Source organism: Eptatretus burgeri, chromosome 13 (assembly GCF_056783735.1).
Source record: "Eptatretus burgeri isolate ZD-2024b chromosome 13, Ebu_testis_v1, whole genome shotgun sequence".
Classification (NCBI taxonomy): domain Eukaryota; kingdom Metazoa; phylum Chordata; class Myxini; order Myxiniformes; family Myxinidae; genus Eptatretus; species Eptatretus burgeri.
Window position 1 is genome coordinate 12,912,663 of NC_140973.1, and position 14,811 is coordinate 12,927,473.

At 41.7% G+C, this 14,811-nt stretch overlaps 1 protein-coding gene across 7 annotated transcripts in view; it reads right to left on the reverse strand.

The window, feature by feature from the left end:
- LOC147013866 (A disintegrin and metalloproteinase with thrombospondin motifs 9-like) overlaps positions 1 to 14,811 on the reverse strand; it is a 178,258-nt gene that overhangs the window by 77,474 nt on the left and 85,973 nt on the right. For all 7 annotated transcript variants that reach the window (XR_015050537.1, XR_015050538.1, XR_015050539.1 and 4 more), the window contains exons 17-19: positions 10,012 to 10,178; positions 8,422 to 8,551; positions 3,275 to 3,401 (exon numbers count right to left, since the gene is read on the reverse strand). Coding sequence is in view for 4 of the 7 variants with exons in the window: in XM_085851170.1 (XP_085707296.1) it covers positions 3,275 to 3,401; positions 8,422 to 8,551; positions 10,012 to 10,178 (424 nt within the window). In the remaining 3 variants the exon portion in view is untranslated. The remainder of the gene's footprint in view (positions 1 to 3,274; positions 3,402 to 8,421; positions 8,552 to 10,011; positions 10,179 to 14,811) is intronic.

Sequence of the window (14,811 nt, forward strand, 5' to 3'; positions counted from 1 at the left end):
TCAAAAAGAGTGCACCCTTGTGTGTCGGAGCCCTGGCCAAATTCTGCCCTTCTGCCGTATTCTTCGGAGGCAGTGCATCGGCAGTTTCGCTGATGATGCAGCACCAGCAAAATGAATTTAAATCCCTATAAAAGTTTGGTTCATTGATAGGATGTAGAGTGATGAAAAGAGGAAGTGCAGGGTGTGTAAGGGAGGGGAAGAGGTTCGGCAAGAATCGATTCATTGATCTTGTGTCACCTGCTGAAAGCAGCCCAGGGACCTCTTGTTAGCATCGACCACTTCATGTCAAACAGATAATTGGTGTTGTCTTCGTGTTTCAATCACAATCAATAATGTAGTGACATACGGTATACTAAAAACGTGTTTTTAGATCCTCGTGGAGGATCTCTAAGTCTTACTCACGTTGTTGTTCTTGTGGACTTTTTGTTTCACAGCCTACAGTTTTCATCGAAACTTCCTGAAACTTGGTATATATATATATATATATATATATATATATATATATATATATATATATATATATATATATATATATATATATATATATATATATATATATATATATATATATATATATATATATGTAAACATACCCTGCGCAGATAGTAACCATCTCCGATTTTGAACATTCCTCCTAGAAAAAAAAGTTACGACGTCAAAATATCTCTGCTAGTGGAAATCGCCTAAAAATTATCTCCGAAACAAGGCAAGCTTTTTGAATTCTGTTTGCGGGAATCGAACGGGGCATTAGCAGAGATGAATTACCGCACATATGATGCATCACTATGACGTCATATCAATTTTTATGACGTCATTCCTGTTTTTTGACATTTTTTGTTTCACAACCCAGAGTTTTCATCGGATCTTCGTCAAACTTGCCATGTTTATGCAGAAAGCCCACGCGCAGGCAGTAACCATCTCCGATTTTGGATATTCTTCGGAGAAAAAAAGTTGACGTCATAATATCGCCGCTAATGGAAATCGCCTACACCATTATCTCCGAAACTAGGCAAGCTGTTTGAATTTTGTTTTCGGGAATCAAGCCGGGCATTAGCACAGATAATTAATCGCAAACCTGATACATCACAATGATGTCATATTCGTTTTATGACATCATCATTAAGAGGACGAGGATCTTAGCTCATTCGAGCTTGTTTTTTTTTTAACTTAACCAAACATGCTCATGTCTTTTTGTGTAATCTATCAGAGAGATGTTTGTCTGTTTGTCTGTCTTTCTCAGAGATGGCCAAACACACCTTCGTTAAACTTTCAGAGGTTCATCAGTCAGTGCCGGGGAGTGTTTTAGGCATATATATTTAATTTTTTTTAAGTTAAATTTTTTTGGAATTTTTTTTTTTAAACCTCTCTATAGTGCCTAAACGTTTGTAGCTACTGTGTATGTCAAAGGTAATATTAAAAAAAATCCCCAACTCCATTCCTTCATGGATGTAGGTGAGTGTTTTAGGCCCCCACCAAAAAAAAAAAACCAGGAAAAAAAATTGATTTATTCAAAATGCCAACAGGATTAGAAGAGCACAGGCCAATGGTGGGAACCCACGTTAGTACTCTCTACGTTACACACTCAAATCTAGCAGAAGGAGAAGGAGAGAAGGTGAAGGAGGAGAAGGAGAAGGAGAAGAAGAAAACACATTGCTCACAACCACACCTTGAAGTGCAACAGACATGGACAACGACCCTACGCAAACCCCATACAGTATAATTGAAAGGCAAGGTTTCATCGATAAATAAGAGTCGTGTTGGAAAAGAAACAAACTTTCCAAAAATAACCCTTTGATCAAGTTTTCAATGCATGATGAAATGCCCCTAAGGGGAACACGCCACGATTTTCTTTCCGATGCAAGACCACCACCACTGTGGTCACTACTCGGTGGACTTTGCCTGATCTCTTACCCTTTCATTAAGCTATGGAGTATGGAGTGCAATGAGAAAGGAAATGATTTCGCTGTCTTGCGGTAAATCAGACTGTCGACCGGAACGGCCAGATTCACTCAAGGAAGGATATTTATCTAAGATGTCATAGTAGGTCACCGGTTCTTGAACAAATAGCTTGAAAAATGAACCTTGATACACGCCAATGTTATTTCATGAGTCAAGTTCCTCATTATTTAGGAAGACACAATTTATTTAAACTACACACGTTGGTCCTTGACTTGCAGTTTATTGTGATTTGCTTGTTCTCTGGGTCTCATTGTCTGCAGCAGACAGGCCTGTGCTGCTTCTCCTCTCCTCAACCCCCACCCTCACAAAATATATTCTTTTCATCTTGCTACATTATAAGCCCAAGTCCACAACATTAAACAAAGCTGTATTGCTATCTAGATTAAGCTGGTACAAAAGACAAACAGTGCTTTGAGTTTCATTGTAACATGGTGTGAAACAGGCAGCTGTAAAGGTGGTGTTAAAACAGGTGGTTATAAGTATTGCGTAAAACACCTCGAAAAAAACAATGATTGGGATCGAACCCGATATTTCCTGGTCATCAAAGCATTGCGATGAAGTCCGGACTTCATGTGCTGAGCTCCAGGTTCAAGCTGACTGACCATCTGGTGTGCATATCCCAGCATAAATTACCTTCCAAGACCAGACACTGAAGAACCCCATTGGTGGGGTGAGGGGTAATGGTAGCAGCTAAACAAAAGACCCATCGACTAACTCTTTAGAGAAGAGGCTTGCATAGCGTATTGGGTTAGGGTGGGGAGAGGAACTTCCACCATTTACGTATGTAATAAACGAAGGGCCGATTACAAAAAAAACAAGAGCTCAACTGAGCACAATATACACCCGAACAAGAAGGTATATACAGAATTGTGCTACTACATGGAAAAACAGCATCCTGGTTGCCATGGCAACCACTTTAGATGACGAACGTATGTCGCGACACACCGTCTCCGCAGTCTGGACCTATGTACCAAATATGAAACGTGAAAGTTGAAAACTTTGGGAGTTAGAGTGCGGACAGGAATGGATGGATGGACAGACAGACAGAGACAGACACAGACAGACAGACAGACGGACGACCAGTATCACATAATACGCCCCGATATATATATATATATATATATATATATATATATATATATATATATATATATATATATATATATATATATATATATATATATCTGGCATATAAAAATGAACGGTTTTGTGAAACCAGCCCCTGCACGGTAAAAAAGCAGGGTGTATTTTTGAAAAGTTATCTGGGCATGGTGGTTACCGTGTGTGCTGCTGGCGAGCATTGCCCGAGTGTTACCTTAACTCACACTCTGTGTGGCAAGGTGCCGTGACGGCCCCGGGCTTTGGTGAGTGCAAACAGTGATGCTCTGCGAAGGGTCGATGGTCACTCTCTCTGATGCAAACTGAACGACGAACGTGCTCACCTGCACAACGATAAGACACCGCCGTGGCTGAGGGTAACGACCTCAATCCGTATACAATGCATTGATGTAAAAATGTCGTCCCACCGCACTGGTGATGGTGAAAATTAAATTTACTCATCATGATGATGACAGTGATGATTATCAAGAGAATGCAATTACTCATCATCATCTTACTCATGAAACGAATCAGGTGCAATAAGCAAGCTCCTTCAGGTTTGTCATCGAGTTTTTGCAGCAGCACCCAGCTGTTCATTGGTTGCATCATATCTGGGGGCGCAGCTGTACCACCAAAGCAATGCTCCCTATAGATCAATGTCAGAACATAATGGCCTCCTCTTTTAGAAACGGACCATGGCTGAACCCCCAGCAAATGATGCAACCCGCAGTCATGTGCTGCATACGAAAGACGAAGAAGAAAAAGGAACCATGGGATCGTTTTATTCCCGCCGGTGAATGCTCGGAGATGGGACACCCGACTTAATGTCCCATTACGAAGGATGGCATGCTGATTGATGCGACACCCTGCCTGCGAAGCTCCAGGCTCACGGTTTATCGTCAGGTCTGTAATCAAACCCAGACTAGACACCTCAAAGGTTGAGTACACCACCTTTGAACTAACCTGCCAGTACCACCATCAATTTGAAAACATTTAACAAACTCTCGTGAAGTGTTTGCATGAAATAAGTGATCAATAATAAATCATCTAACTGTACGACATGCACTGCACCGGTTGGTGGAGTGACTGAAACTTTGTGGTGCATTACCAGAGAAATGTGCCTGTAAACCAGGCACGCAGCAGACACAATTGAGAATATGTGAGCAGAGATAACCTTTGACCTGGGCATGCTGAGAGTGATGGGGTCAGTGACCATAAGAGTGTACAAGATTTGTACCCATTAGACTGTGTGTTCGAAGCGCTTACCTTTCGATCGGTTCTCTCAATAAATAAATGATAACCAAACCTGGAATACTGAGTGAGGTTTTTGAACAATGAGATTTCCAAATTCCTTTTCATGAGAAAATAAATGGCACAAAATCTCCCGTTTAGCCTACAATGTTGCATTTTGCAGAATAGTATGAATTTTTTTTTTTTTTTTTTTTTTTTTTTTTTTGTATACCTTGGTCGAGGCTCGTATGAGAGCTAACACACAACTCACAGCAAGGAGGCATGAGACAAGAGGGGTGGGAGTGGAAGGGACAAAACATTGGGGAACAGACAGGTGAACTGTGGAAGGGAGAGGGATGGGGATGGGACGGGGAACATGGCGAGGAGAAGATGGACATTACAGGGACTTTCAGGAAGGAAAGCAGGAGAATTGAAGGAAGTGGGCTTGGGTGGATTATCGGGGGTAGAAAAGATCGAGGATTTGGATGGGGGAAGATAAGAGGTGGTGGTGAACAGCTGTTTTGAAAGCCTGGAGGGAAGAACGGGAAAGAATAGAGTGAGGAAGTTCATTCCAAAGGCGGGAAAAAGAGGAATGAAAGAGTGAAGATGAGCAGTGATTCGTGTGATTTTGGTAGTTTTACCAGAAGGGGGTTGTTGGCGGACCTTGAGCGCCCTGTGGAAATGTGGTTGGGACAAATCGCAGAGAGAGCAGGGGGGCAAGGCTGGAGAGGAGTCGGTAGAAGACAGAAAGACCACCGACCAACCTGCGGTGATTGAGTGAGAGGCCCAAAGACTCAGCTTCATTGCGGGAGATGCCAATGATCTTAAAAGCCCTGGTTTCGACAGCGTGAAGTCGAGAAAGGTGGGAGGCAGGAGCACCAGCCCAGAGGGGAGAGCAGTACTCCATCAGGCTACGGACAAAAGCTTTGTAAGTAGTCAGGAGCTCAAGAGGGCCGAGGAAGGACTTTGCACGACGGAGGATTCCTCAGTCGGCGACTGGCTTTTGAGGCAAGGTTGGAAATGTGACTTTCCCAGGAAAGGTCATGGCAGATAGTGAGACCCAGAAGCTTGAAAGAAAAGACTTCTTCCAGAGGATTGTTGAGAAAGTGGATGGGGGTTTTGTAAACGGTCCTTTCAAGAGACATAGTGAGAGTGTGAGATTTGTGTGGATTGAAAGACATGTTCCACGTGTTGGACCAGTTTGTGATTTTATCCAGATCTGCAGTGAGCGAAGAAGCTGCTGCTTGCCGGTCTGAGGGATGACAGATGGTACGGCAGAGGGTGGAGTCATCGGCAAAGAGAAATAGAGGATTTTCCAGAGAGTCCGAGAGATCATTGATGAAAACCAGAAAAAGAACAGGGCCCAGAACGCTACCTTGAGGAACTCCAGCCTGCACAGGAAGAGGGGATGAAAGAACTCCATTTAGGGCCACACGTTGACTGCGACAGGAGAGGAAGTCTGCGAGCCATGAGTGGAGATGGCCTTGAATACCATGGGCAGAGAGTTTGGTGAGTAGGGCAGGGTGCCAGACTGTGTCAAAAGCACGTGATATGTCCAGGGATACGGCTCGGATTTCCTGTCTGGCATTGAGGACCTCCATCCATTGATGGGAGAGCAGTAGCAGCATATCCAGGGTAGAGTGACCTGGTCTGAAACCAAATTGATGATTGGAAATCAAGCCATTGGAGAAGAGGAAGGATTTCATGTCTAAAGCAATGATGGATTCCATAACCTTGCTGATGATTGGGAGAAGGCTGATTGGTCTGTAGTTACAGGGATCTGTTTTTGCACCTTTTATGCAGGGCAGTGATGTTAGCAGATTTCCAAGCAGATGGCAGATGACCTTGGGAAAATGAGAGGGTGAATAGAACAGAGAGAGGGTGAGCAAGAGCAGAAGAGCAGGCTTTGAGGACACGTGGGCTGATGCCGTCTGGACCGTTGCAGAATCTGACTCGAGGTTTGAAAGCAAGCTCTCCACCTGTCAGGAGAAAAGGATACAGAGTCCAGGGACAGTTGGGTGCCACTGGGTAAAGTGGGTAGAGATAGTGATGGGTTTGGGACACAAGATTTAGCTGCAAAACACCGAGTTTAGACATTCAGCTTTATCACGTGTGGAATCAGCAGTGCGGCCATTTGAGGTAAGGGAGGGATGGAGGGGAACATACACCAGAAACAGATTTGATTAAACGCCACCAGGATTTTGAGGAGGGAGAGAGGTCTGAGAGTTCAGACTTGAGATGAGAAAGATGTTGTTTTCTGGCTCTCCTGAGGGTAGATACACACTTGTTCCGAGCTTTGTGGAAAGAACTGAGATTGCCCTCAGTTGGGTTTGCTTTCCATGAGGCAAAGGCAAGTTGTTTCAGGACAACTGCCTCGCCACAAGCTTCAGTAAACCAAGGGCGGAGGAAGGGTAAGACAACTGAACACGAGAGGGGATAAATCTGTGCATGAGGGAGAGCAAGTTTCTTTGAAAGAATTCCCAGGATGAGTTGATGTTTGAGAAAGTAGTGATAGGAGACCAGTCTGTAAGTTTGATGGCTGCTCGGAGACCCTGCCAGTCGGCTTGAGTGAAATGCCAGACTCGACGGCGGTGAGGTGGTTCTCTGATGACAGCCAGAGAGATGTCCACTTTAACAAGGACGTGGTCAGAAGAACCAATTGGGAGCGAAGGAAGAGCAGCAGTTATTGTCAGGGAAATTTGACAAAAACAGATCCAGAAGAGATGGAGTACCATTGGTTGAGAACCGGGAGGGGAAGTTGACCGATTGAGTCAGTCCCAATGAGTCACAGAAAGCTTTTTGCTGACGTCCCCATGGCAGGTGAGAGAGGTACCCACACCTAGCCAACTGGCGTGATGACAATTGAAGTCGCCACATAAGAGGAAGAGAGAGTTTGGATGAGAAGATAGAAGATGGTCCATGTTTTCGGAGAGTGAGGTGTAGATGGAGTCATCACTGTTCGGTGGACGGTACAGTACACATATAAACATGAGGTGGGAGTGGAGGGGAAGCCGAAGCCAGAGGTATTCCTGGGGGTGTGGGGGAGTGAGAGCAGTGCAGGGAGAGTGAGGAATAGAGTCTTTGATGAAGAGAGCAACACCTCCACCAGGACGAGGCTCAGGTCTGTCATACCGTAAGAGGGAGTAACCAGGGAGAGATACTTGGGAGTCAGACACGTCTTGGGAGAGGAAAGTTTCTGTTAGGCAGATAATGTCTGGTTTGTCAGTGGCAACCTGCATGGAAAGATCTGAAAGGTTTGAGCGAAGGCCCCGGATATTTGAGGTCCACACTTTTAATGAAGAGGTAGGGGAGGAGGCTTTGGGTGCAGGAGGTGGAGGGGCGGGGGAGGGTAGGACGAGGGACGAGGGGGGAGGTAAGGTGAGGGTTGCTGAAGGAGTGTGGGGTATTGCAGAATAGCGAGGGGAGGGGGCCGAATGAGGAGGAGAAAAGGCTCTGTGGTGCTGGGAGAGAGGGGGACAAGAGACAAGGAAGATGGCAGTTGAGGATTTGAGGAGGTGGAGTGAAGAGATGGAGGTGAGAGGGCAGTGGAGGGAGGCAGGTTGGTGGATGAGAGGGGGGGCAACTTAGAGAAGGAAGAGTGAGGGGGATGAAAGGTGGGAGAAAGGTGAGGGGGGAATTTTTGAAAGAGGTGAGAGGGAGGCTTGGAGGGAGAAGAGTGGGATGGTTGCTTTGGGAGTGAGAGAGAGGGGTGAGGGGGGTGAGTTGGCACTGAAGTTGGAAAAAAAGAATGGTTGATGGAAAGCGAGCATCCATGGCAAACTGTGGTTTTTAAAAGTTTTAGGTCAGAGATGCGATTTAACACAATTCTTGATGGATGCAATGAAGGCGAATTCAGAGCATGGAGAGAAGAAGCGCTGTAATAGTTGGATTTTTTAGGCAAGGAATGAAGGAGAGGTCGAAATGAGAGCAGTCTGTTAAAATAGCAGAAGAGAAGTGCATTGTGAAACAGTAAAGAGTACCACATGTGTGAGAGAGGAAGATGAAGCGTTATAAGAAAATTGGCTGCGGAATGTCGAAAAGTTGTGAAGATAAATCATATTTATCAATAAATGTACATCCTGTCGACGATATGTTTTTAGAATTTTATTTTAAACGTGGTTCCATATATCTGACCTTGGCAAACCTTGTTGCACTCTCCCCATGGACCCAACGCTTCCCAGGTGAAGGACACGTCCTCAGCCTGCATGGGCACACTGAACGAATACTGCACCTGCGGGTCATGCAGTTGTCCCACAGAAAGCACCTGCAAGCAGGTTGACAAGATAGGTCACTGAAAGGAAGGAGTCCGCAGGTTACCCGGATCTCGGTCTGATCTACCTTATCAAATGTACGTTTGACCAGGATTCAATGTAGAAATTGATCTTGAACTTCTGGTTGCATCACTATTGAGATGCAGCTCGAGTTTGATCATTCATGGAGTCAGGTTCGACTGTAGGAAATGCACTAAGAGAATGATGACCGGGAGGGATGCTACATTTTGGAGCGTAATTGGAGCCTAATTATCTTGCCCAGGTGGTTGGCTGTCTTGGGACAACTTTTTATTTTTAATGTAGACCTCAAGGCTGGTATTTTTGGCCAAACTACAAGTTGGTTTTATGAATTGAGAGTATAGTGCTGACAACAGAAGATAACTCACAAGGCAATGTGTAAAACAGACACAATTTTTTAAATCTATAAATAATAGTTGTTGTCGTTCTTGTTGTTGTCGGCAAATGGATATCGCACTGGCATTCAATTCTGAATTCAACTCACTGCTTGTGTCATTACCGAGGAGCAAATGCGCCATTGAGGGCAGTGCCCCTGCACATTCACAGCCAGGAATTTGGAATCTGGGAAGAAGTTGATTTGACTTCGTGAAACATATCAAATTGTTAATTCGTGCAAATTAAAGAAAAAAAATGACTGTGATGGAAATTCATCAAAAGAATATTTGACGGATAGTAATTGTGAAACACTGTCAATGTCATCATACTACATATACATATATATATATATATATATATATATATATATATATATATATATATATATATATATATAGATCTAGATATAAATATATATATATATATATATATATATATATATATATATATATATATATACATATATATATATATATATATATATATATATATATATATATATATATATATATATATATATATATATATAGATCTAGATATAACTAGAGTATCTGTGTATTTGTTTGACTTGTATGCATTCCTAAACCGCTGGATGGAATGAGTTGAAAAGTGGTGGTTGTACTACATGAGAACATTCTACTAAGTTGGGATGGCCACCTCCAACCTCCAAGTTTGGTTTTTACTTTTCTGTGAAAGTGGGGAATTATCATAAGAAGTGGGTGAATTATTATGCCTGCTAATGCACTCCTGCACCACCAGACAGAATAACTTCAAAACTGGATGTTGTCGCCAATCAAATGCCTGCAAATTGTACAACACAAAATAAAGTCCCCCCCCCCCCCAATATCCCTTGCCACTCCAGGAGGGAGAGGGTGTTGCTAATATGTATAATGAATTAGGAATTGTTCTAAATACAGGAAACAATATACTTTAGCTCGGGAAGGACTTTTAGAATTGTCGGCCTGAGAGGTAAGCATTGCGGTGCTGGAAAACATTTACAAATTCACAGGGTGTTCGTAATGACAGTCGGCGATCACATATTCTCCTGAATGACCCTTACCTGAACCATGATCTCCTCTCTCAGCTGTGCTGTGCTGTTGATGCGTTCCATGGCGGTGTCTGAGCCACTGTACTCCAGAAGAGCCCCACGCACGCTCACCTCACGCTTAAACATGCTCACGACAAAGTTTCCGTTGAGCAAAAACGCCCCACTGCTGTTGGACAAGGCTGAGCAACAGCAATGAACAGATACATTTCCAATGATAACCAAGATATTCAAAATTGTGTTTTAATTGTTTATTATACAATTAGCAGATGCTGTAACAAGATATAAAATGTATAATAGCAGTAAATTTTCACTTGATTGCAGAAATCTGGGGACACAGCATGATGAGTCAAGGGTTTAGACAGGAAAAGGAATGGCATGTGTTATTTCAGTGTTTGTGTGTGTGTGTGTGTGTGTTTTTTTAACCACCTCTCCTCCCGTCTAGCTCCCTCTGCTCTCTGACCCTCCTCGGCTCCTCCATGAAACATACCTTCATCCAGTAACCCCTCGAGGATACATTTCGAAAATCCGGGCTTTCTACAAATCTCCACTGCTTTGTTTCTCTTCTCTCCAAATTTATGGAACTGCCTAATTGCTCTCTTCCCTCTGAATCTGTCCACAACCTTTTTGACACATCATGCTCTACTATACCATTTTTTGGCCCGATCTCTCAATGGTGAAGAATCACTTGAAAATTAAAAAAAATTATTGCGTCCGGATCCAGATATTCAGCAAAATCGAATCAACTGGTGCTTTTGACGTACCCAACCCGTCCACCAAGTTTCATCTGCATCTGTCCATAACTTTTTGAGATATCCTGCTCTTAAACGGATAGACAGACAGAGACAAACAGGGGTGAAAATATAACCTCAGTCCACCTTCGGTGGGAGACGGAATTACTCAAGAACTGTGTTGAGATGTAACCGGACAATATTGCAATATAGCATGAATGCTACAACACTACATGTGCACACTGCTCTTCTACAACCACATTAATAATGTATTTTCCAACTTTTACATTTCAATAAAACAGCATTTGAAATGTAGTTATTTCCAGGAGACGGGGCATATGATCGACAATTACATTTTTTTAACCTTCACCTGGATAGGCTATTTCAATTGTTTTCCATGCAGCATCGAACATGCTTATAGACTATCGAGGAACCTGTACCTATTGTATATAACAAGTTGGGCAACGTCATGAGAAGAAATACAGTGTATTTGAAGCTGGGATCCTATCACGAGCTCAGTGCTCAGGTACCATACAGGCCAATCTGCAGAGGTCACACAGCGGTGAGAAACAGATCCCAAATTTATAAGTGAAACCATGTTTGATGCTCAACTGACTTTGATTTATCAATCGTGACATAACTCATCTCTGGCATGCAGCTCAGTTTGTGCGTGCGTGTAAAAGTCAAATGCATGCTGCGTTGCTTACAAAACTCACTTGTTTTTATTTCCTTCATATTTGTCCTTCAAAGCTAACAGGGTGGTCATATCTATCTGCTTTCACATCCACGGGAAAGTACCGTCTTTGACCATGTTTTCTGATAATTTGTAGAAAGACATAGCTCACACAGGTGTGATGATTATCTCTTTTCAGTCGGATGAAACTAATACCTTCAGGAGCACCGTGGCACAACGTCCACACTCGTAGACATCGAGCACTCAGAGATATACGAACACGTGCTAACTGAAAGCTTCATTTTCACATCATGGTGATTTTGTAATGTTGATGTAAATATTTTAATTTCTAGGAGAGGGAAAGCAAACATTACATGTGGACTGCCCTTGTAATAGTTTGTGTGGCTCTGACCAAAGCAGAAATGTTTATGGTGCAATAAAACTGTCAATGGACATGGTTTACACGTACCGAAAGACCCGTAGAGTAATGACATGCACTAGAGCACACATAAAATGCGTTTCACGAGAGTATAGAGTTCCTTTTGTACGAAGTCGTATGAGGGGGGTTTCAAAAGCTGGACAAACAAGGAAGTGTCACAATGGTCCAAAACACAACAAATATTACAATGGGGTGCACATACTATCATACTGTACATATATACATATATATGTAAAACATTGTTTAACATATATTTTCTTACTAATTGGAAAATAAAATTGGAGTGAAGTCGACGGCATGCCGTCGCAAATCCCCACGCTTGGTGGCAAAAAGTTCCACCAGGAATGGCCGAATATCAAATTTTGATTTAAATATTTTTTTCCCAGTTTTTACCCCTTTTGAACCTGTTTCCACCCCCTGGGGCATGAACTGGGGCTTAAGTCCAAGAAATCATTGCATATTTCATGCATCCCCCAATCTTGATTGCACATACAACGTTTAATTTAAAAAAAACATCTTAAAATATGCTCGTAATTGCATTTTTTGGTATTTGACCTTTTAGGGGTCAAAAATGATACTGTTCTTTCACCATCGTGCCATGTGGTGATAATAAAGTACCAAGTTTGGTGAATTTCTTTCTGCACAACCATTTAGGAGAAGATAGTGTAACGGATGAACAGACAGACAGACAGAGGGAGCAGATTACAATATCCCCCCATTTATTTTCAAACAGCGTGGGGATAATAACTTTGGTGTATCTTGGGCAATTGTGATTATTTTGAGCATACAACTTTTTAGTGCCTGTCAAAGTGCAGCAGAAAACAGAGACAAGCCCTTGCTATTTTGTGTCCATTACCACATGTAAATGCATGCATGTATATATATATATATATATATATATATATATATATATATATATATATATATATATATATATATATATATATATATATATATATATATATATATATATATATATATATATATATATATATATATATATATATATATATACACACACACACACATACATATATATATATATACATACACGAGCTGAAGTACCCGGTAATACCCGGGAAATTTGCCCTATTTTCCTCATGCTAGTTAGACTGAGGCATTAGTTGGATGGAGAAAATTAGGAAGGTTTCTTTTATTCCTCAGATTTATGGAAGGAAGGCTTTATGCTGCCGTAATCCTCAGGGAGGTCATAGTTGAAGGCGGCCTTGAGCAGGGTTCCCACTTATTTTGAGATATCTTTTTTGAGGACTTTTTTTAGGACTTTTAAGGGCTAAAATTACCCCTTTTTAAGGACCACATCCTAGAAATTCGAGGTAAATTGGGGGTAAACATAAATTCCAATAAAATATCATTTTTAGCCGCGTTGCGAAAGTGGCACTAAGAGAGCTTGGCGTTCTTCTTCTTCTTCTTCTTCTTCTTCTTCTTCTTCTTCTGGTGAAGACAAAACCTTTGGGACTCTGCTCTTTTATATACACAATCTGGATCTCCTTAAATACTAAACACCTGCACACATCCTCACATTGAGGGTGCCTTTTGAGAGTGTCTATCATCAACTTTTAAATATATTCAGACATTTGCTTTAAAATTTCGAAAAGTTCACGTTACTATTTAAAGATTATTCCATTTAATATGTTGTAATTTCGTAAATACATTATTTATTTCGTAAATACATAAATACACTATGACGGGTCTCGCTATTGGCTTAATCAAGGCATGTGACGAAATATCGGAAGTTGTTTTTTTTTGGTTTTTTTTTTCTTCTTCTTCTTCCTCTTCTTGTTCTTCTTCTGGTGAAGACAAAACCTTTGGGACGCGGCTCTTGGACACATTTGTCCTTGTTTAGAATACTAGTGCGAGGAAAATGAAACACCCTTTCACATAACAGGAAAATCTGATTTTTCTTGACTTTTGAACATTTTCCTGAAATTTAAGGACATTTAAGTAGTTAAATTGTACAACTCAGAAATGTTGGACTTTTATGGGTTTTAAGGACCCGTACGAACCTAGTTGAGCCACTCAATGTTTCGAGCAGCAGTGACAACTGTCCTTGATGTCCTGCCAAAACCCGGACCTAGAAAGCTGGAACTTGAGTTTTGTGCTTCTCTCGCCCGTCGGTGTGACACTCTATTTGCAGTTAGGCGACGCGTCTCTGTCTCTCTGTCTCTCTGTCTCTCTGTCTCTCTGTCTCTCTGTCTCTCTGTCTCTCTGTCTCTCTGTCTCTCTGTCTCTCTGTCTGTCTGTCTGTCTGTCTGTCTGTCTGTCTGTCTCTCTCTCTCTCTCTCTCTCTCTCTCTCTCTCTCTCTCTCTCTCTCTCTCTCTCTCTCTCTCTCTCTCTCTCTCTCTCTCTCCAGCCGACTCTGCCTGCCTGGCTCGTTCATGAGCAGATATATCAGCAGTAAGACGACTCTCTCTCTCTCTCCGCAGCTGACTCCTCTTACCTGGCTCTTTCATGAGCAGATCTATCAGCAGTTAGCTGTTGCCGTGCACGTGCAGTTCGAGAATTCAAATAACAGGAGGAGAATGTGTATGTTTAAAAAGTCAACGAATACGAACATTTTGTATTTCACAAAACCCTAGCGTTTTTAACCATGAAGCCTTTTGTTACGATTAATATGCCTGCGCATTATTCGAAAGCCATTTTTTATAAATGGAAATTTTTTTATATACAGTATATATATATATATATATATATATATATATATATATATATATATATATATATATATATATATATATATATATATATATATATATATATATATATATATATATATTTTTTTTTTTTTTTCATTTTTATGGAAAGCCATTTAGCGCATCCTGGAGCTGAATGTTAGGTCTATGTTTGTGTAACGTTTCATCAAGATCGGTTCACTGGTCTAGGAGCTTATTGGTTACAAACAAATAGACAGAAGGACTGCCATTTATATAGTAGATAGATATATGTGTATGGA